Below are 20,458 nucleotides of genomic sequence, written 5' to 3'. Positions count from 1 at the left end.
ACCGCCCCCCTGAAACAACAGACCGCCCCCCTGAAACAACAGACCGCCCCCCTGAAACAACAGACCGCCCCCCTGAAACAACAGACCGCCCCCTGAAACAACAGACCGCCCCCTGAAACAACAGACCGCCCCCTGAAACAACAGACCGCCCCCTGAAACAACAGACCGCCCCCTGAAACAACAGACCGCCCCCTGAAACAACAGACCGCAGACCGCCCCCCTGAAACAACAGACCGCCCCCCTGAAACAACAGACCGCCCCCTGAAACAACAGACCGCCCCCTGAAACAACAGACCGCCCCCCCTGAAACAACAGACCGCCCCCCTGAAACAACAGACCGTCCCCCTGAAACAACAGACCGTCCCTCTGAAACAACAGACCGTCCCTCTGAAACAACAGACCGCCCCCCTGAAACAACAGACCGTCCCCCTGAAACAACAGACCGTCCCCTGAAACAACAGACCCCCTGAAACAACAGACCGTCCCCCTGAAACAACAGACCGTCCCTCTGAAACAACAGACCGTCCCTCTGAAACAACAGACCGTCCCTCTGAAACAACAGACCGTCCCTCTGAAACAACAGACCGTCCCTCTGAAACAACAGACCGTCCCTCTGAAACAACAGACCGTCCCTCTGAAACAACAGACCGTCCCTCTGAAACAATAGCCCCCGAGTGAGATGGACACAATTAGCCAGGCTAACACAACTACAACTACACAGGAAACTACACGGACAATTAGGACAGAGTCCAAAATGAACTCAGAGTAGGAGTACTGATCTAGGATCAGTTTCATAATGAATATGATTATATGGACAGGGGACGGGGGACCTGATTCTAGATCAGCACTCTTACTCAGATGATTTTGAATACAGGACCGGGACTTTTAAGGTCTGCCCTAGTGTTCATTTGGGCTTCCTATCCCATCCATACGCTGACACTTGAATTGAAAGGCATTTGGTAAAGTGGATTTATAATAAGCCAGTAATAAACCAGCTAATGATGTGATGGGATCAATGGTTGTTTCCATAGGGAGCTACAGGGACAATTACAGGACAATTCAAGGGCCCTGGAAGAAGGTTAGACTCCCTCCCTGTATGGCAGAATGGTCCCCTGTGGATGGAACAGAGAGTGTTGTCTGATATCGGCTGTATGAGGGTTACATACAGTGACCAATATAACAAAACACTATCAAAAGCACCATGTGGGAGAAAGAGAACTTCATGAAATCTTTAGATTGAGTAGTTTCAAAGCAGAAAGTACAGAATAATAGCCCCTCATTACATAGTTCAATTGAAGACTTCATTTAAGAAAATATAATTTCTGAGTTCCTCTTATGTTGCAAAGACACACAGAAATAAACACGTTATGAATGTAGCTTCGGCGTGCTGCTTCTCTGTGTTACGAGCAGCACAACATAGAAATAACCAAGGCCAGCCAGGGACAATCCGCTGTGCATACGTTAGTGTGTAGATGGAGCCTGTATTTCACTGTGACATAAATCAACCTGACTCTCTATGAATCCATGGCCAATGACAAAACAACAATTAGCTGCAATGGGGCTACAAGTCTAATGATCAATAGGTAGTAAATATTACACCATGACGGGGAGGTGGCAACTGTAATGCATTCATTTATAAATGTAATCTATTTTTCATAAAGCAGTGACAAAAAATGAAAGCCTAAATCCTATTCTATACACATCATGGTGGGATTTAGTACTTTCATTTAACCTTAAAATGGACCAAGTTGAACCATTGAGGTCAAAATAAGTATTTCGCAATGTTAATGTGTCGAAAAAAATAAATATATATCTTTACAAGCGAGACATTTTCACCGGATAGGTGCAGTGAAATGTGTTGTTTTACAGGGTCAGCCATTGCAGTACGATAAGTGCAGTGTGATGTGTTGTTTTACAGGGTCAGCCATGGCAGTACGATAGGTGCAGTGAAATGTGTTGTTTTACAGGGTCAGCCATGGCAGTACGATAGGTGCAGTGAAATGTGTTGTTTTACAGGGTCAGCCATAGCAGTACGATAGGTGCAGTGAAATGTGTTGTTTTACAGGGTCATCCATAGCAGTACGATAGGTGCAGTGAAATGTGTTGTTTTACAGGGTCAGCCATGGCAGTACGATAGGTGCAGTGAAATGTGTTGTTTTACAGGGTCAGCCATAGCAGTACGATAGGTGCAGTGAAATGTGTTGTTTTACAGGGTCAGCCATAGCAGTACGATAGGTGCAGTGAAATGTGTTGTTTTACAGGGTCAGCCATAGCAGTACGATAGGTGCAGTGAAATGTGTTGTTTTACAGGGTCAGCCATAGCAGTACGATAGGTGCAGTGAAATGTGTTGTTTTACAGGGTCATCCAGTGAAAGCAGGGTACGATAGGTGCAGTGAAATGTGTTGTTTTACAGGGTCAGCCATAGCAGTACGATAGGTGCAGTGTGATGTGTTGTTTTACAGGGTCAGCCATAGCAGTACGATAGGTGCAGTGAAATGTGTTGTTTTACAGGGTCAGCCATAGCAGTACGATAGGTGCAGTGAAATGTGTTGTTTTACAGGGTCAGCCATGGCAGTACGATAGGTGCAGTGAAATGTGTTGTTTTACAGGGTCAGCCATAGCAGTACGATAGGTGCAGTGAAATGTGTTGTTTTACAGGGTCAGCCATGGCAGTACGGCAATCCTGGAGAAAATTTGGGTAAAGTGCCTTGTTCAAGGACACGTCGACAGACTTTTCACCTCGGCGGCTCGGATATTGGAACCAGTGACATTTCGGTTACTGGCCCCGACGGTCTAACCGCTAGGCTACCTGGGGGTAGGTGGGGTGGATATAGTTGGGGGGCAGTTAACTTACAATGCGCAGCAGCCACATCTGGGTGAAAGAGGAGGTGGAGTAGTGGGTTCCGTAGTGGAACTTGGGCACCTGGTCGTCCTCCCAGGATTCATAGCGGTCGTTGAAGAACGCCGCCCTCTTGGGGTTCAGGGCACCAATAGGCTAGGAGGAGAAAGACAACGTTATTACAACAGAGACTGATAGACACGGATAGAGATGGAGATAAAAGAGAAACAGAGAGAAAGAGTGGCTGTACAAAAAGAAGAAGCATTTTATAACATGGTACATTGAACTCTTTTAGCTTTCAGAGAGCAGACTTTGCGTCAAACACAGGGCCTATATATTCAAATGATGTTAGTAACCTTTGTGCGTTCGTCGAATGAATATTAGATGCTGTGTTGTTTTGAGGATCAATCCATTCCAACAGCATTTCACTTCATAGCCCTGAAACACAACCCCCTGCGGCTAGTCTGTCAGAGAGAACGAATGTGTTGCGATGAAAGGAGGCCTAGGAACATCAATAGCAAGGGCCGGGAGGTTCCTTCTTCCATTTTTATTCATCTGTAGCTAATATACTAGTCAGGAGAAGCAGCCTCCATTGTGGGTCTAAAAAAATGGATCAGTTGCATTAATTTCCCATTGATCTCAGAGAAACCAATACCTGGCTGAGCCTGGCTTATTATTTAAATGCTCATTTATAGAAATCACTTTTTTACCCGTTCAATTTTTATTAGTCTTCTATTAGCCCTCCTCCTCCTCCTCTTCATCCCTCGCTCCAAACACACCTCCTCTCTGATCAATGGTAATGGAATGATGGCCTTTTGAAGATGAAGCACTGGCTGGTGGATCGATAGGCCCTCTCTCATATCATAGTGCTGTCATGGGAGGCCTCGTCCAGGCTGGGGGAGGCTATTGATCTGATGCTGCTGTTACTGTGTCGGGTGGGTGTAATGGTGGGTGTAGTGGTGTGTGTGTCTGATTGTATCCAAGGGTGCACCCATTCAAGACCGTACCCAATTACCTTCCTTATACTCCAACAACTGGAAAAGAACAGGAACACACACACGCCAACACACACACCGCCTCATGCCGACACAGTGTGCTGGGCTGTGCTGACAGTGACACACTATTGGCTTACCCAGGGCTACTGGGGGTGGGAGTACACACACTGAATTATACAGTACAACGATTGGACTGATTTATTGCCGTAATAACGTAGAGCTCATTAAAAAAAGAAAAGGCTGGAAGAGGAATATAAAATAAAAAAAAGAGACCGAGTCCACTGCAATGAGAGCGAGAATAAAAGAGAGAGCACGAGAGACAGGGGGAGGAGAGGGGGGAGCGAGAGAGAGAGAGAGAGGGGGAGAGCGGGAGAGAGAGGGGGAGCGAGAGAGAGAGAGAGAGGGAGGGGAGAGGGGGAGCAAGAGAGGGGGAGCGAGAGAGAGAGAGCGAGAGAGAGAGAGAGAGAGAGAGAGAAAGAGAGAGAGCAGGAGAGAGAGAAAAGAGAGCGAGAGCAAGAGAGAGAGCAGGAGAGAGAGAAAGAGAGCGAGAGAGCGAGCGAGAGAGCGAGAGCGCGAGAGAGCGGAGCGCAAGAGAGGGAGCGAGAGAGAGAAAGAGAGCGAGAGAGGGAGAGAGAGCGCGAGAGAGGGAGAGAGAGCGCGAGAGAGGGAGAGAGAGCGCGAGAGAGGGGAGAGAGAGCGCGAGAGAGGGAGAGAGATCGCGAGAGAGGGAGAGAGAGCGCGAGAGAGGGAGAGAGAGGGAGAGAGAGCGCGAGAGAGGGCGAGAGAGTGCGAGAGAGGGAGAGAGAGCGCAAGAGAGGGAGAGAGAGCGCAAGAGAGGGAGAGAGAGCGCGAGAGAGGGAGAGAGAGCGCGAGAGAGGGAGAGAGAGCGCGAGAGAGGGAGAGAGAGCACGAGAGAGGGAGAGAGAGCGCGAGAGAGAGCGCGAGAGAGGGAGAGAGAGCGCGAGAGAGGGAGAGATAGAGGAGAGAAAACGAGAGAGGGAACGAGAGAGAGTGCTCTACACTCTACATTGTTTACTGCTGTAAATTACGTCCGGGTGGAGAGCGATGCGCGGCGAGGAGGGCGGCGGTACAATAGAGCGGTGGTGACAGCGTCGTACATCAGGCCCGTCCCCGGTGAGGTGTGCTCTGATCCAGTGAACGCTGCCCATTGGGCTAATATGTTCAGGCGGTGCCTGCGAATAGTGCTTTGACGAGCGCTCGGATAAATGAGCTGCTATGGTGGTTTTTAATTAGATTTTGAATGGGAATGAGATTAGAATAAACCATGGACAGAGTTAGATGGTGTTACTGCTTCAAAGAGGAGAATATGGGAGACTTTAATCTTGGATAACGGTTTTATCTGTTCATCCAGAATGTAGACTAGGAAGGTGTTGAGAAATGGTTATTTTAGCATCATTATTACACCATAGAATTAGCTTACACTTATAAAGTACTATGCTAGCCAACTGCTACCCATAGCCACTCAACTAGGTTGGAGGCGTCACTACAGACCCTGGTTCGATTCCAGGCTGTATCACAACTGGCCGTGATTGGGAGATCCATAGGGCGGTGCACAAATTGGCCCAGCGTCATCCGGGTTTGGGCGGGTAGGTTGTCATTGTAAATAAGAATTTGTTCTTCACTGACGTGCCTAGTTAAATAAAATAAAAACTATACAAGATGGTGTCGGTGATGTGTAATCTTTTACGTGACGCAAAATCCTCGAACATATTGGAACAACAGGAAATGCATCATACAGTAACACATTGTGTTGATATACCGTTTGCAGATCAAATAGAGATTTATGTTATCAAAGGACTCTGATCACAGACACAAATAAAACCATTCAACAGTTAACCGAAACCAAACCTAACGTCAACCGGATAATACAAACAATCTTTCCTTGTGACATTCAAAGGCAAAAAATGCTCTCAAGATGGGCAGAAACCAGACAGTAGCATATAGTTAACCATTACATCTCTCCAAATTATAAGGGTCAGCAGTGATACAACAAACTACAACGTTTCCACATTTAAGGATTATTTGACTAAATAAATCGCTCATTTAGGAAGGCTCAGTCTGAGCTTTGCCAGAGAGCCTTGAGACATAAATCAAACTGTGGTTTTGAGAGGACTGTTTATATAGAATGTCCTATTTAAACAGTGAGAATGACGTGGTGTTTGAGGGGTGTCAGAAAACATATGGGACGCATCTTGAAATCAATACCCCATTAGCCCCCCGCCCGGTGCCAAAGTACAAGGGCCCTGGAACCGCTCAATATAAAGCTGCGTTGTTTTTGCTACATTGCAAATACAGGACCCCAAACCTGTCCAGGTCAACACCTCGTTCAAGCATCCCGTTTCAGGAGTCCTTCCAAATTGCCTGTTTAAAAATGCTCTCAACGTCAGAGCAGGGGTGCATCCCAAACGTCACACTACTACTAAGGAGCGTCCAAAAGAAGTGCACTAGATTGGGACTAAGGTTGTCTAGTGTAAGACCGTGTCCTTATAGTGGTGAATACAATGTTATCTCTGGGCTGGCGTTTCATGTCAGGCCGAGGTCAGAGTTTAGGATGAGAAAGAGCCCCGGGGTATGAACGAAATCGCTCTGACAGAAGGGACATACATTTGTGAGGACATGCGATCACGCACGCGCACGACAATGTGTGAGACCCACGGGCGTTCTGGCAATTTCAGCCTCTCAATGTCACAGGGCTCTCGCATGACCTGTTTCTAACAAAGCAGAGCACGACATGAGAGGGGGAGGGAGGGAAGCAGGGAAGACTGAAAATAATCATCATTTGGGAGGTGCGTATATTTGTCCTCTTACACACAAGGGTATAACGGAAATGTGTTTTTTTGCATATCCCAACTCTCCCTGAGAGACCCGCAGGGAGTGGGGTCACGGCCAGGGTCGCCATTGTACAGCAACCCTGGAGCATTTCGGGTTAAGTGCCTTGCTCAAGGGCACAGCGGCACACCTTGTCGGCTCCGGTATTTGAACCAGCAACCTTTCGTTTACTGGCCCAACGCTCCAACCTTGAGTAAAAGAGGAGAGAGAGAAGGACGAGATATCAGAAGGGGGGGATTATGATGAACCAAACTAAACGAGCAGCCAATAGAGGAGGAGTACCGAGCGTCGGAGTGGCTGTCCTTTCCCAGACGATGCAGTCTGCCACGCTCCACTGGTCATACACTGATATCACACCATGTCAACAGCATCAATACAACTGGTGGAGTAAAGATTGGTCGGACCCGCGTCTCTCCTTCCTTCACTCCCTCGCTCTTCAATGAGAATGGGGGGATGAGGGAGGCAGAGAGAGTAGAGAGGGATAGGGAGAGGCAGAGAGAGTAGAGGGATAGGGAGAGGCAGAGAGAGTAGAGGGATAGGGAGAGGCAGAGAGAGTAGAGGGATAGGGAGAGGCAGAGAGAGTAGAGAGGGATAGGGAGAGGCAGAGAGAGTAGAGGGATAGGGATAGGGAGAGGCAGAGAGAGTAGAGGGATAGAGAGAGTAGAGGGGGAGAGGCAGAGAGTAGAGGATAGGGAGAGGCAGAGAGAGTAGAGGCAGAGAGAGTAGAGGGATAGGGAGAGGCAGAGAGAGTAGAGGGATAGGGAGAGGCAGAGAGAGTAGAGGGATAGGGAGAGGCAGAGAGAGTAGAGAGGGATAGGGAGAGGCAGAGAGAGTAGAGGGATAGGGAGAGGCAGAGAGAGTAGAGGGGGATAGGGAGAGGCAGAGAGAGTAGAGGGGGATAGGGAGAGGCAGAGAGAGTAGAGGGATAGGGAGAGGCAGAGAGTAGAGAGGGATAGGGAGAGGCAGAGAGAGTAGAGGGATAGGGAGAGGCAGAGAGAGTAGAGGCAGAGAGAGTAGAGGCAGAGAGAGTAGAGGGATAGGGAGAGGCAGAGAGAGTAGAGGGATAGGGAGAGGCAGAGAGAGTAGAGGGATAGGGAGAGGCAGAGAGAGTAGAGAGGGATAGGGAGAGGCAGAGAGAGTAGAGGGGGATAGGGAGAGGCAGAGAGAGTAGAGGGGGATAGGGAGAGGCAGAGAGAGTAGAGGGGGATAGGGAGAGGCAGAGAGAGTAGAGGGGATAGGGAGAGGCAGAGAGAGTAGAGGGATAGGGAGAGGCAGAGAGTAGAGGGATAGGGAGAGGCAGAGAGAGTAGAGAGGGATAGGGGAGAGGCAGATAGAGTAGAGGGATAGGGAGCAGGCAGAGAGAGAGTAGAGAGGGATAGGGAGAGGCAGAGAGAGTAGAGGGATAGGGAGAGGTAGAGAGGGATAGGGAGAGGCAGAGAGAGTAGAGGGATAGGGAGAGGCAGAGAGAGTAGAGAGGGATAGGGAGAGGCAGAGAGAGTAGAGAGGGATAGGGAGAGGCAGAGAGAGTAGAGGGGGATAGGGAGAGGCAGAGAGAGTAGAGGCAGAGAGAGTAGAGGGATAGGGAGAGGCAGAGAGAGTAGAGGGATAGGGAGAGGCAGAGAGAGTAGAGGGATAGGGAGAGGCAGAGAGAGTAGAGGGATAGGGAGAGGCAGAGAGAGTAGAGGGGGATATGGAGAGGCAGAGAGAGTAGAGGGGGATAGGGAGAGGCAGAGAGAGTAGAGGGATAGGGAGAGGCAGAGAGAGTAGAGGGATAGGGAGAGGCAGAGAGAGTAGAGGGATAGGGAGAGGTAGAGAGAGTAGAGGCAGAGAGAGTAGAGGGATAGGGAGAGGCAGAGAGAGTAGATGGATAGGGAGAGGCAAAGAGAGTAGAGGGATAGGGAGAGGCAGATAGAGTAGAGGGATAGGGAGAGGTAGAGAGAGTAGAGGCAGAGAGAGTAGAGGCAGAGAGAGTAGAGGGATAGGGAGAGGCAGAGAGAGTAGAGGATAGGGAGAGGGATAGGGAGAGGCAGAGAGAGTAGAGGGATAGGGAGAGGCAGAGAGAGTAGAGGGATAGGGAGAGGCAGAGAGAGTAGGAGGGATAGGGATAGGGAGAGGCAGAGAGAGTAGAGAGGGATAGGGAGAGGCAGAGAGAGTAGAGAGGGATAGGGAGAGGCAGAGAGAGGGTAGGAGAGAGAGGGAGAGTAGAGGGATAGGGAGAGGCAGAGAGAGTAGAGGGATAGGGAGAGGCAGAGAGAGTAGAGGGATAGGGAGAGGCAGAGAGAGTAGAGAGGGATAGAGAGGGGCAGAGAGAGTAGAGAGGGATAGAGAGAGGCAGAGAGAGTAGAGGGATAGGGAGAGGCAGAGAGAGTAGAGGGGGATAGGGAGAGGCAGAGAGAGTAGAGGGAGAGGCAGAGCGAGTAGAGGAAGAGGCAGAGAGAGTAGAGGGATAGGGCGAGGCAGAGAGAGTAGAGGGATAGGGAGAGGCAGAGTAGAGGGATAGGGAGAGGCAGAGAGAGTAGAGGGATAGGGAGAGGCAGAGAGAGTAGTAGAGGGATAGGGAGAGGCAGAGAGAGTAGAGGGATAGGGAGAGGCAGAGAGGGATAGGGTAGGCAGAGAGAGTAGAGGGATAGGGAGAGGCAGAGAGAGTAGAGGGATAGGGAGAGGCAGAGAGAGTAGAGGGATAGGGAGAGGCAGAGAGAGTAGAGGGATAGGGAGAGGCAGAGAGAGTAGAGAGGGATAGGGAGAGGCAGAGAGAGTAGAGAGGGATAGAGAGGGGCAGAGAGAGTAGAGGGATAGGGAGAGGCAGAGAGAGTAGAGGGATAGGGAGAGGCAGAGAGAGTAGAGGGATAGGGAGAGGCAGAGAGGGGGTGAAACAAAAAAGTCTGCCCACACTCCTCTCCTCCTTCCCCTTGTTCTATCTCATTCCCTCCCTCTCTCTGCTGCTCAGTCTCTCCCTGGGGCGTTGAGGCTCGACTGAGCACAGAGGCTGAGCTGTCCAAACTCTGGAGGAAGAGGGGGATGAGGGGGAGGGAGGAGGGGAGAGAGGCTGCTATGGCTGTCATGTGTCAGCCTCGTGGGCAAAATGAAGCACAAATAAACAGAGCGAGGGGGGTACACAGCTGCATGGTGGGAAACACTACACAAGGGAGGTAGAGCGAGAGAAACGGCGATGGGAGGACTGGTCAAAGGAGGGCTGCTTGGCGGACGGTGTTGATGTGAATGACAGGATGAGTGTGTGGGTGTGTATGGAAGTCGAGAAGCAGTTGTGGCAATGACAGTACACAAAAAGGCCATAGAAGTCTTCTCAAGAGAGCATGCATTCACTCCAGCTGAATCCATCCTCAGTCATAGCAAGATGGACGCGTCTGCATTCCACCTCCACCTCAGAATCCTTTGCCGGCCAGGGCAGACCTGGGCCAGGCGCACCATTAAAAGTGAATGGCCAACTCTGTGTGGCTCTAGAGTGCATTATTTCCAGGTATACTTTGCCTGTCCATTACTGCACATGCCTGTTGTTTCCTGTGGCCCGGCTGATTTATTCAGCCATTTTGGCTTCAGCCAGACACGGGCGCTCCATCATCTCACTCTCAAAGTAATCTTCTGTCCTCCCACCATTGGGCGCCATTACACATAATTAATGGCCGTTCTGGGGCTGCTGCAACTGGCAGGCTTTGGAGATGGGCCTTTTAAAAAAGTGTGTGTGTGTGTGTGTGTGTGTGTGTGTGTGTGTGTGTGTGTGTGTGTGTGTGTGTGTGTGTGTGTGTGTGTTTTAAAAGCATCAGGGGGGGAGTAAGACATCTTCAACTGTCCTAAGCTTAATCATCTGTAGAGAGCATTCCTTTACTTCAGAGGGAGCGGCGGGAGGGGACTTAAGACTGTGACTTCAATTAGTAAATAATGGAGTTCCGCACATTTTAGACTTCTGTCCAGGTCAAATACAAAATGGAGTCTTGGTATTACATGACTTCCTCTATAGGTGTGTAAGCAGTGATACCGTCTAAGAGTACCCCCCGCATTTTCCCCCCCTGGCTGGTCAGGCACACACATTTCATTTTTTTTAGGCCTGTTGAAGTTCGGTATCCGAAGTCTACGCCCCTTCGTCGGTGATTGGTCAACAGTAGGCATTCTTCAAAGAAGTGTTTGTCATTCAACGACAGAGGACAAGTTTTCATGCACATTTGTTGATGTTGAGAAATACTGCACCAAACATCTTAGATGTAAAAAAGAACTCCTCTGTAAAAACACCAAAATGAATATATAAAATGATATTTTGGATTAACTCTGACTATTTTGAGGGACAAATATTGCAACTTTTTCAAGGTAAGGTATTTTAGCCGAGTTCTGCTAGGAGCAAATCAAACCTATGTATGAGGACAGGAGAGAGAGAGAGAGAGAGAGGCAGGAGAGGGAGAGAGAGAGAGAGAGGCAGGAGAGAGAGAGAGGCAGGAGAGAGAGAGAGAGAGACAGGAGAGAGAGAGACAGGAGAGAGAGAGAGAGAGAGAGAGACAGGAGAGAGAGAGAGAGAGAGAGAAAGAGAGAGAGACAGGAGAGAAACAGGAGAGAGAGACAGGAGAGAGAGAGAGACAGGAGAGAAAGAGAGAGACAGAGAGAGAGACAGGAGAGAGAGAGAGAGAGAGACAGAGAGAGAGAGAGAGAGAAGAGAGAATGAGAGAGAGAGGAGAGAGAGAGAGAAAGAGAGAGAGAGGAGAAAGAGAGAGAGAGGGAGAGGAGAAAGAGACAGAGAGAGGAGAGAGACAGGAGAAAGAGAGAGACAGGAGAAAGAGAGAGACAGGAGAAAGAGAGAGACAGGAGAAAGAGAGAGACAGGAGAGAGAGAGAGAGACAGGAGAGAGAGAGACAGGAGAGAGAGAGACAGAGAGAGAGAGAGAGAGAGAGAGAGAGAGAGAGAGAGAGAGAGAGGGACAGAGAGAGAGACAGAGAGAGAGGGACAGAGAGAGACAGAGACAGAGAGAGGGACAGACAGAGAGAGAGAGAGAGAGAGAGGGACAGAGAGAGAGAGGGGGACAGAGAGAGAGACAGAGAGAGAGACAGAGAAAGAGGGACAGAGAGAGAGAGGGACAGAGAGAGAGAGGGACAGAGAGAGAGAGGGACAGAGAGAGAGAGGGACAGAGAGAGAGAGGGACAGAGAGAGAGAGAGAGACAGAGAGAGAGACAGAGACAGAGACAGAGCGAGAGACAGAGAGAGAGAGAGAGGGACAGAGAGAGAGGGACAGAGAGAGACAGATAGAGAGAGACAGAGAGAGAGACAGAGAGAGAGAGGGACAGAGTGAGAGACAGAGGGACAGAGAGAGAGACAGAGAGAGAGAGAGAGAGAGAGAGAGAGAGAGAGAGAGAGAGAGAGAGAAGCTGTTCTTTCCTCTCTGCTGTGTGTTGTACAGAGGCTATCATCACCCAGTGATTAAAGAGGTGTCTTACTTAACTATGATCAATCGCAATTACACAGCCACTACTCAGGCCAGGGGAGTGGGCAGTGATTAACAAACAGCCTGCTAATCATTCCAGCCACAACTCCCCTACATACTCCCTCATAGCCTTATAGGACTTTCAATCAGCGCTGACTCAGCTAGTCCCAGAGAGCCTGTCTTCAGCGAGGCGTCTCTTTCTTCCTAAGTGTGCGTGGGTGTGTTACCTTGGACAGGTCTCTGTAGTTGCTGGGCAGAGTGAGGTCCAGGTCTCCTGTGTCGTAGTTCGTGATGACCCAGGGGAAGACGGGGTACTGATTCAGGTCATTGTACGTACGACCTGGAGGGAGGGAGGGAGACATGGGGGGGGGGGCGGTCACAACAGTCTCAAATTAGTCAACATCATCATCGAACTTCTAGAACCGAACATGTTTAGTAATCTAAATGTCTGGACACCAAACTCCCTTTTCGATTAGAGCTTAAATGTGGAATATATTTTTACTAACTATGAAGAAAATGAAGTCGGAGGATGAAACCATGTTGGCCACACAGAGTTTATATAATTTACATCATTGACCACATATGTTAATAATAGCTGGGTGTGTTGTCATTCCCTATGGTGACAGTCCAGTGACAGTGGGGTAACACTGGTCTTACCAGAGATGGTGTTGAGGAAGATCAGGTACTCAAAGTTGGAGATCTCTCTGCGCTGCCAGCGCTGGGTCATGTTGGAGGCCTTGTAGAGCTGCTTGGGACTGGCCTGGGAGATACGCCTGGAGGAGGGAGAACACACACTGCCTGGTTACATGCCGGGCTGTGTGGTGAGATGCCGGGCTGTCGGGTTAGATGCCGGGCTGTCTGGTTAGATGCCGGGCTGTCTGGTTAGATGCCGGGCTGTCTGGTTAGATGCCGGGCTGTCTGGTTAGATGCCGGGCTGTCTGGTTAGATGCCGGGCAGTCGGGTTAGATGCCGGGCTGTCGGGTTAGATGCCGGGCTGTCTGGTTAGATGCCGGGCTGTCTGGTTAGATGCCGGGCTGTCTGGTTAGATGCCGGGCAGTCGGGTTAGATGCCGGGCTGTCTGGTTAGATGCCGGGCTGTCTGGTTAGATGCCGGGCTGTCGGGTTAGATGCCGGGCTGTCTGGTTAGATGCCGGGCTGTCGGGTTAGATGCCGGGCTGTCGGGTTAGATGCCGGGCTGTCGGGTTAGATGCCGGGCTGTCGGGTTAGATGCCGGGCTGTCGGGTTAGATGCCGGGCTGTCGGGTTAGATGCCGGGCTGTCGGGTTAGATGCCGGGCTGTCGGGTTAGATGCCGGGCTGTCGGGTTAGATGCCGGGCTGTCGGGTTAGATGCCGGGCTGTCGGGTTAGATGCCGGGCTGTCTGGTTAGATGCCGGGCTGTCTGGTTAGATGCCGGGCTGTCTGGTTAGATGCCGGGCTGTCTGGTTAGATGCCGGGCTGTCTGGTTAGATGCCGGGCTGTATTCCAGTCTATTAGTGCTGGCAAACAAGACATTGACAACACTTTCAAAGAACAACATTTCAGACCCACTGTGAGTTATGAAAACAGAACCTAATCATACCAGAGGATTGGTGTGTTTCAAGGTATCCAACTTCAATAATAAAACTGATTCAGTCCAAGGTCTTAGTAAAGTCTCCAAATGCAAATGTTCCAATATGAAATAGGTATTGATATTTAGGCACACTAAATGAAAAAGACAAATATGCAATTAGTAGGGTTAATTCTGCTTCTTCTCAAGCAGATACATACACTGATCCCCCCGCAACACGCACAGGCCCCGAAGCATGATGTATGCTATGGGACTTAAACAAATTACCCCCAATCCAATTAAAACAAAGGCAAATGATGGAATAAATCACTGTCACAGTGTGAGATTATAGTCATTAAGCCAGCAGAAAGTCACAATATTAGCAAGGCTATATACAGGGGGTACCGGTACAGAGTCAATGTGCAGGCTATATACAGGGGGTACCGGTACAGAGTCAATGTGCAGGCTATATACAGGGGGTACCAGTAAAGAGTCAATGTGCAGGCTATATACAGGGGGTACCGGTACAGAGTTGATGTACAGGCTATATACAGGGGGTACCGGTACAGAGTCAATGTGCAGGCTATATACAGGGGGTACCGGTACAGAGTCAATGTGCAGGCTATATACAGGGGGTACCAGTACAGAGTCAATGTGCAGGCTATATACAGGGGGTACCGGTACAGAGTCAATGTACAGGCTATATACAGGGGGTACCGGTACAGAGTCAATGTGCAGGCTATATACAGGGGGTACCGGTACAGAGTCAATGTGCAGGCTATATACAGGGAGTACCAGTACAGAGTCAATGTACAGGCTATATACAAGGGGTACTGTTACAGAGTCAATGTGCAGGCTATATACAGGGGGTACCGGTACAGAGTCAATGTGCAGGCTATATACAGGGAGTACCAGTACAGAGTCAATGTACAGGCTATATACAAGGGGTACTGTTACAGAGTCAATGTACAGGCTATATACAGGGGGTACCGGTACAGAGTCGATGTGCAGGCTATATACAGGGGGTACTGGTACAGAGTCAATGTACAGGCTATATACAGGGGGTACTGTTACAGAGTCAACGTACAGGCTATATACAGGGGGTACTGTTACAGAGTCAATGTACAGGCTATATACAGGGGGTACCGGTACAGTGTCAATATACAGGGGCACTGGTTAGTCAAGGTAATTGAGATAATATGTACATGTAGGTAGTGTTATTAAAGTGACTATGCATAGATAACAGAGTAGCAGCAGTGTAAAAAGAGAGGGGGGGCAATGAAAATAGTCTGGGTAGCCATTTAATTAGATGTTCAGGAGTCTTATGGCTTGGGGGTAGAAGCTGTTGAGAAGCCTCTTGGACCTAGACTTGACGCTCTGGTACCGCTTGCCGTGCAGTAGCAGAGAAAACAGTCTATGACTAGGGTGGCTGGAGTCTTTGACAATTTTTAGGGCCTTCCCCTGACACCGCCTGGTATATAGGTCCTGGATGGCAGGAAGCTTGGCCCTAGTGATGTACTGGGCCATACGCACTACCCTCTGTAGTGCCTTGCGGTCAGAGGTCGAGCAGTTGCCATACCAGGCAGTGATGCAACCACTCATGATGCTCTCGATGGTGCAGCTGTAGAACCTTTTGAAGATCTGAGGACCCATGTCAAATCTTTTCAGTCTCCTGAGGGGGAATAGGTTCTGTCGTGCTCTCTTCACAACTTTCTTGGTGTGCTTGGACCATGATAGTTTGTTGGTGTTGTGGACACCAAAGAACTTGAAGCTCTCAACCTTCTCCACTATAGTCCCGTCGATGAGAACGGGGGCATGCTTGGTCCTCCTTTTCCTGTAGTCCACAATCTACTTTGTCTTGATCAAATGCTAAACCAAATGAAGGTTTGGCCAGAGAACAACTGCTAGGGAAATCTTGTTTCTTTATAGGTACTTAAAATGCTGTCTGAATGTTAGGTCCTACGTTTTTGAGACATGAATGTATAGTGAAAAGAGGTTGGGGTGAAGCCTAGGTAGTCAATATACCTAAAGAAAACTCAAAGAAGGTTAGGGAAATGTTATTGAAACACTGGTGTGTTATAGTGTGAGGTAGATGTACTGTAGGTTGTGGTAAACATTATAGTGTGAGGTAGAGGTACTGCTGGTTGTGGTAAACATTATAGTGGGAGGTAGAGGTACTGCAGGTTGTGGTAAACATTATAGTGGGAGGTAGAGGTACTGCAGGTTGTGATAAACATTATAGTGGAAGGTAGAGGTACTGCAGGTTGTGGTAAACATTATAGTGTGAGGTAGAGGTACTGTAGGTTGTGGTAAACATTATAGTGTGAGGTAGAGGTACTGTAGGTTGTGGTAAACATTATAGTGGGAGGTAGAGGTACTGCTGGTTGTGGTAAATATTATAGTGGGAGGTAGAGGTACTGCAGGTTGTGGTAAATATTATAGTGGGAGGTAGAGGTACTGCAGGTTGTGGTAAATATTGTGAGGTAGAGGTACTGCAGGTTGTGGTAAACATTATAGTGTGAGGTAGAGGTACTGCAGGTTGTGGTAAATATTATAGTGGGAGGTAGAGGTACTGCAGGTTGTGGTAAATATTATAGTGGGAGGTAGAGGTACTGCAGGTTGTGGTAAATATTATAGTGGGAGGTAGAGGTACTGCAGGTTGTGGTAAATATTATAGTGGGAGGTAGAGGTACTGCAGGTTGTGGTAAATATTATAGTGGGAGGTAGAGGTACTGCAGGTTGTGGTAAATATTATAGTGGGAGGTAGAGGTACTGCAGGTTGTGGTAAATATTATAGTGGGAGGTAGAGGTACTGCAGGTTGTGGTAAATATTGTGAGGTAGAGGTACTGCAGGTTGTGGTAAAGGTTGAAATGTAATGCTGAGGGAGTAGTGATGGTGTGAGAACAGGACTGGGCTGTACAGTTGTCTCCAGGTCAAAAGAGACACGGTGCCCCCAGGCTGAGCTACACCATGTTGATTAATGGGACTGACACACTCTCACTCTCCCTCCCACAAGCATGTCTGTTCGCGCACACAGACACACACACACACAATCTGACTCTTACAAAAACACACATTTCAACACTCTCATGGGTTACAAAATGGATGGTACATATCACTATCACGCCAACGATGCAGCAAAACACTGGGATACTCCTTGGGAATTATCTTGGACATTTCTCAATTTCCATTCTGTCTTTGGCTTGGCTACAGCCATGACAGTGCAGTACACAGGCTGGACTTGGCTATGGCAGGGTGCTGCAGACATGCAGTCATAAGAAGGCAAGAGAAGAGGGAGAGAGTTGGGGGGGTGCCCACTCTATACCTTGGACTGTGCGTGTGTGTGTGTGTGTGTGTGTGTGTGTGTGTGTGTGTGTACTTAGGCAAGAGGAAGAGAGTTGGGGGTGCCCACTCTATACCTTGGACTGTGTGTGTGTGTGTGTGTGTGTGTGTGTGTGTGTGTGTGTGTGTGTGTGTGTGTCTGTATATGTTTTCCACTCTTTCTGTGGTGGTTTTCTCAGAACGTGCTGAAGCGTGACGGTGTTACACGCTAAGCCCACAATTATTTAGTGTCAGTTGACGAGAGAAAGTGGGGATGAACACATACCAACCCTCCACCGCAGAGAGAGACAGAGAGAGAGAGAGAGAACGAGAGAGAGAGAACAAAATAGAAAGAGATAGACTGACCTGGTCTGTGGGAGGCCAAAGTTGGTGCCCACCCCCACGCGAGGGAGGCATTGGACCACCTTCTTGACTGTGCCTGCATCTGGGAAGTTGAACATGACCGCAGCTACAGAGGAAGGCAAACAAGTTCTGTCAATCCATGGCTTGGTTTCCACAGATAACAGAGCAGCTTCAAATTCAAAATAATGTAGAAATAAATCCCAACATCAAATCTATACTCTTTCAAAAAGATCCTGGCAAAGATACATTTCACTCCTTTGTCTTTCAGATTCAAATCCAAACTCATGTCATAATTTAAGGGTTGTGATTCTACTGAATAATATTAGAATAAAATATGCTGGTTGTGGGTCTTACTTCTGTTGGCCATGAAAATCTCCAGAGCAGTGTTCTGTAGCAAGTAACGTCTGGAGAAGACAGCCCTGATCTCTGTGAACAGCCATTTACCATGAAGGCCCTCTGTGTAGGTTAGGATCTGGAGAGGAGAGAGGGAGGGGAGCAGAGAGAGGGAGGAACGGTATGAGGGTGAGCAAAGACAGGAGACAAGAAAGTAGTAAAAGAAGAAAGAAGAAAAGAGGAGAAGCGACAGAAAGAAAGGAGAAGCGAGGAAGAGAGGAGAGAAGAGAGGAGACGAGAGAAGAGAGAGAAGGAGAGGAAGAGAGAGAAGGAGAGGAAGAGAGAGAAGGAGAAGAAGAGAGAGAAGGAGAGGAAGAGAGAGAAGGAGAGGAAGAGAGAGGATGAGAAGAGGAGAGAAGAGAGGAGAGAAGAAGAGAGGAGAGAAGGCTGTGTCAGTTCATTCATCACAGCCAAATGACGCGTCGTCCCGAACAGCAGGATTAATGTGTTATATTGATCAGTCTCCATGAAAAAGGGATTCCTTTAACGAGAGAATGAGCCCTATTCAGAGGGAGGAGGGGAGGGAGGGATGGACGAGGCAGACATTTAGTTCACTAAAAGCTCATCAGTAATTTAGACAGCGGGTATCCTCTCTGCTTAAAATATAAATAAAGACATGGTCAGAATCAGATGCATACTATTGTCAAGATCATTTCAAGTACATACCAATATTCAGAGCTAAAAAAGTATGACTTTCCTGAAGAATACCAATTGCAAGGCCAAACGTAAAATGTGTTTACAAAACAGTGATATGTAGTTCAAATAAATCTATAACGCCAACACAAACCACCCATTGCTGTGGTTTTTAAAGGCTCCATTTTCACCAGATTATGACGGGTTTGACCAGCCAGGTCACCGGTGATACAAGTCAGTGTTCGACGTCTGTCCACGTCTGAGGACGTCGGGAGATGAGGTGTAAACCAGCCACTAGGGGCAACAGTGAGTGCTGTTACCTTCAGGTAGGTTTGGGTTATGCTGTGGCGTTGTGGAAAGGGATGGCAGAGAGATAAGCCCGATTCAAATACTCCAAAGGTTGCAAGTTCGAATCCAGCGATAGAAAGTTGTTTTTGAGATTTTTGTTTTAAGCCTATCCCAAACCTTAACCATAACCATTCGGAGTTAATGCTTAATCTTAACATTTCCGAGTTAATTGACGAAATTGAACCCTAAACTATTATTTAGGAACTTAACCTTAAACACTTCGAAATTTGACATTTGCAACAACTTCAAAATTTGACATTTAATAAATATGGATTAACATCTAATTCTGACTTGCAACCGTGAGAGCTAGTTGGGTTTGACAACACTTTTATGAAGAGTGCTATTGGGTCAACAGCACAGTTTATGCTAAATAGTCAGTTAACCTGCTTTCTCTAATTCCTCTAACAAGGGGACTGCCACCTTGCAAGGTTAAACAGGAGCTTGTCGGCTAACGCTAAAGAATGCAAAAATGCTAAAATGAGCTGAGCTTAATCTCTCTCTGTGGAGAATGGATACTCTCCGTCTCTCTGCGGTTGTCAGAGTGACTTGTCTCAACGCCTGTCAGCCCTCCTGACAGCCACAGATGCTCGGTCCGGGCCTCCTGCGATTCATATTCAAGCTAATCCAATCTTTAGATTCTGCACTAACCCACTTATCGTTGCTTTGTTGACTAGCTTTAAAAAATTAAAAAATGCACTCGCCCAGGCCTCTCCCTTTTTGTTTCAAAGCTCTTTTAATGACGCTAGGTGTTAAGGGACATGGGGATTGAAGAGGGGTCACTGAGTGGTAAGAAATATTCAAATATGTGACTAGCATAGTGTGCTAACTCCAGCACTAGCTTCAAGGAGCTCATTAAAGTGTAGGTTGCAGTGGAAGGGAGCAGCTGGGGCTCTTCGCTGAGGACACCCTGGCAGTCTCTCTCTCTCTCTTTCTCTGTCTTTTTCCTTCCTTCCCTCTCTCTCTCTCTCTCCTCCAGTGCCTCCATACTTCCCTCACCCTCTATCTCCTTCTACCCCCTGCTGTCTCCCTCCTCTCTCCCTCTGCCCTCCTCTCAGAGGAATAAGATCTGCCTGCACCACAGTCTCACTTCAAAGTCTCTGGAGTTCAATTAAATGTGGATTAGAGAGGTTTGGAGGAGAGACTGGCCTGCCCGTCCGTCTCTCTCCCAGACTCTCACCTACACTACCCAAACAGGCTGGGCTTAGGACGACCCCACACCGTACCAGCCTCCCATCAGCCCCGTCACCATGGGAACACTGTCACAATAACCCCTCAAGCTGTGGCTTCTGGTACAGAATATCCAAAAGGACTGATGAAGGGATTTTCTTTCATTGGGCGTCAAAGTTATTTGTGAAAGACCCTATTATGTGTTTTTTGATGAAGGTTAAAGAAGGATCTAGGTGAGAAAGATGGGTATTTTGTCCGTTTTTTCCCCTCATCAGTTTGATATTTCTATTTTTGATAAAGTCTTAGTGGATCTAGGTGAGTCTTCATGAGTTAGATTTTTTCAATTATGAAAATCACATCTCGTCATCTTTCAGCCACTCATGGACTGATCTCCACACTGCAGACAAGGCAGGCAATGAGCGTCTACAGCAGCCACCACTCCCTGTGATACAATTAACCCTATTTGATCAGTGTTAATAGACTGTGATACACACTGCCACTCTGCAACCCACAGCCTCAACAGAGCATGACACAACAACACTGCTTGTGGGACTGGGGGAGGATCGGGTGATGTTTAGTT

At 48.4% G+C, this 20,458-nt stretch overlaps 1 protein-coding gene across 4 annotated transcripts in view; it reads right to left on the bottom strand.

Annotated features, from left to right (window-relative positions):
• LOC135506995 (lipopolysaccharide-responsive and beige-like anchor protein) overlaps positions 1-20,458 on the bottom strand; it is a 373,235-nt gene that overhangs the window by 109,722 nt on the left and 243,055 nt on the right. For all 4 annotated transcript variants that reach the window (XM_064926445.1, XM_064926448.1, XM_064926447.1 and 1 more), the window contains 5 exons: positions 17,692-17,809; positions 17,341-17,443; positions 12,765-12,880; positions 12,335-12,447; positions 2,856-2,996 (listed from right to left, as the gene is read on the bottom strand). In XM_064926445.1, coding sequence (XP_064782517.1) covers positions 2,856-2,996; positions 12,335-12,447; positions 12,765-12,880; positions 17,341-17,443; positions 17,692-17,809 — 591 coding nt within the window. The remainder of the gene's footprint in view (positions 1-2,855; positions 2,997-12,334; positions 12,448-12,764; positions 12,881-17,340; positions 17,444-17,691; positions 17,810-20,458) is intronic.

The sequence above is a fragment of the Oncorhynchus masou genome, chromosome 20 (assembly GCF_036934945.1).
Source record: "Oncorhynchus masou masou isolate Uvic2021 chromosome 20, UVic_Omas_1.1, whole genome shotgun sequence".
In the NCBI taxonomy this organism is placed as follows: domain Eukaryota; kingdom Metazoa; phylum Chordata; class Actinopteri; order Salmoniformes; family Salmonidae; genus Oncorhynchus; species Oncorhynchus masou.
Note: the sequence above shows the minus strand (reverse complement) of the source record. Positions and strands in the feature narration are given on the sequence as shown.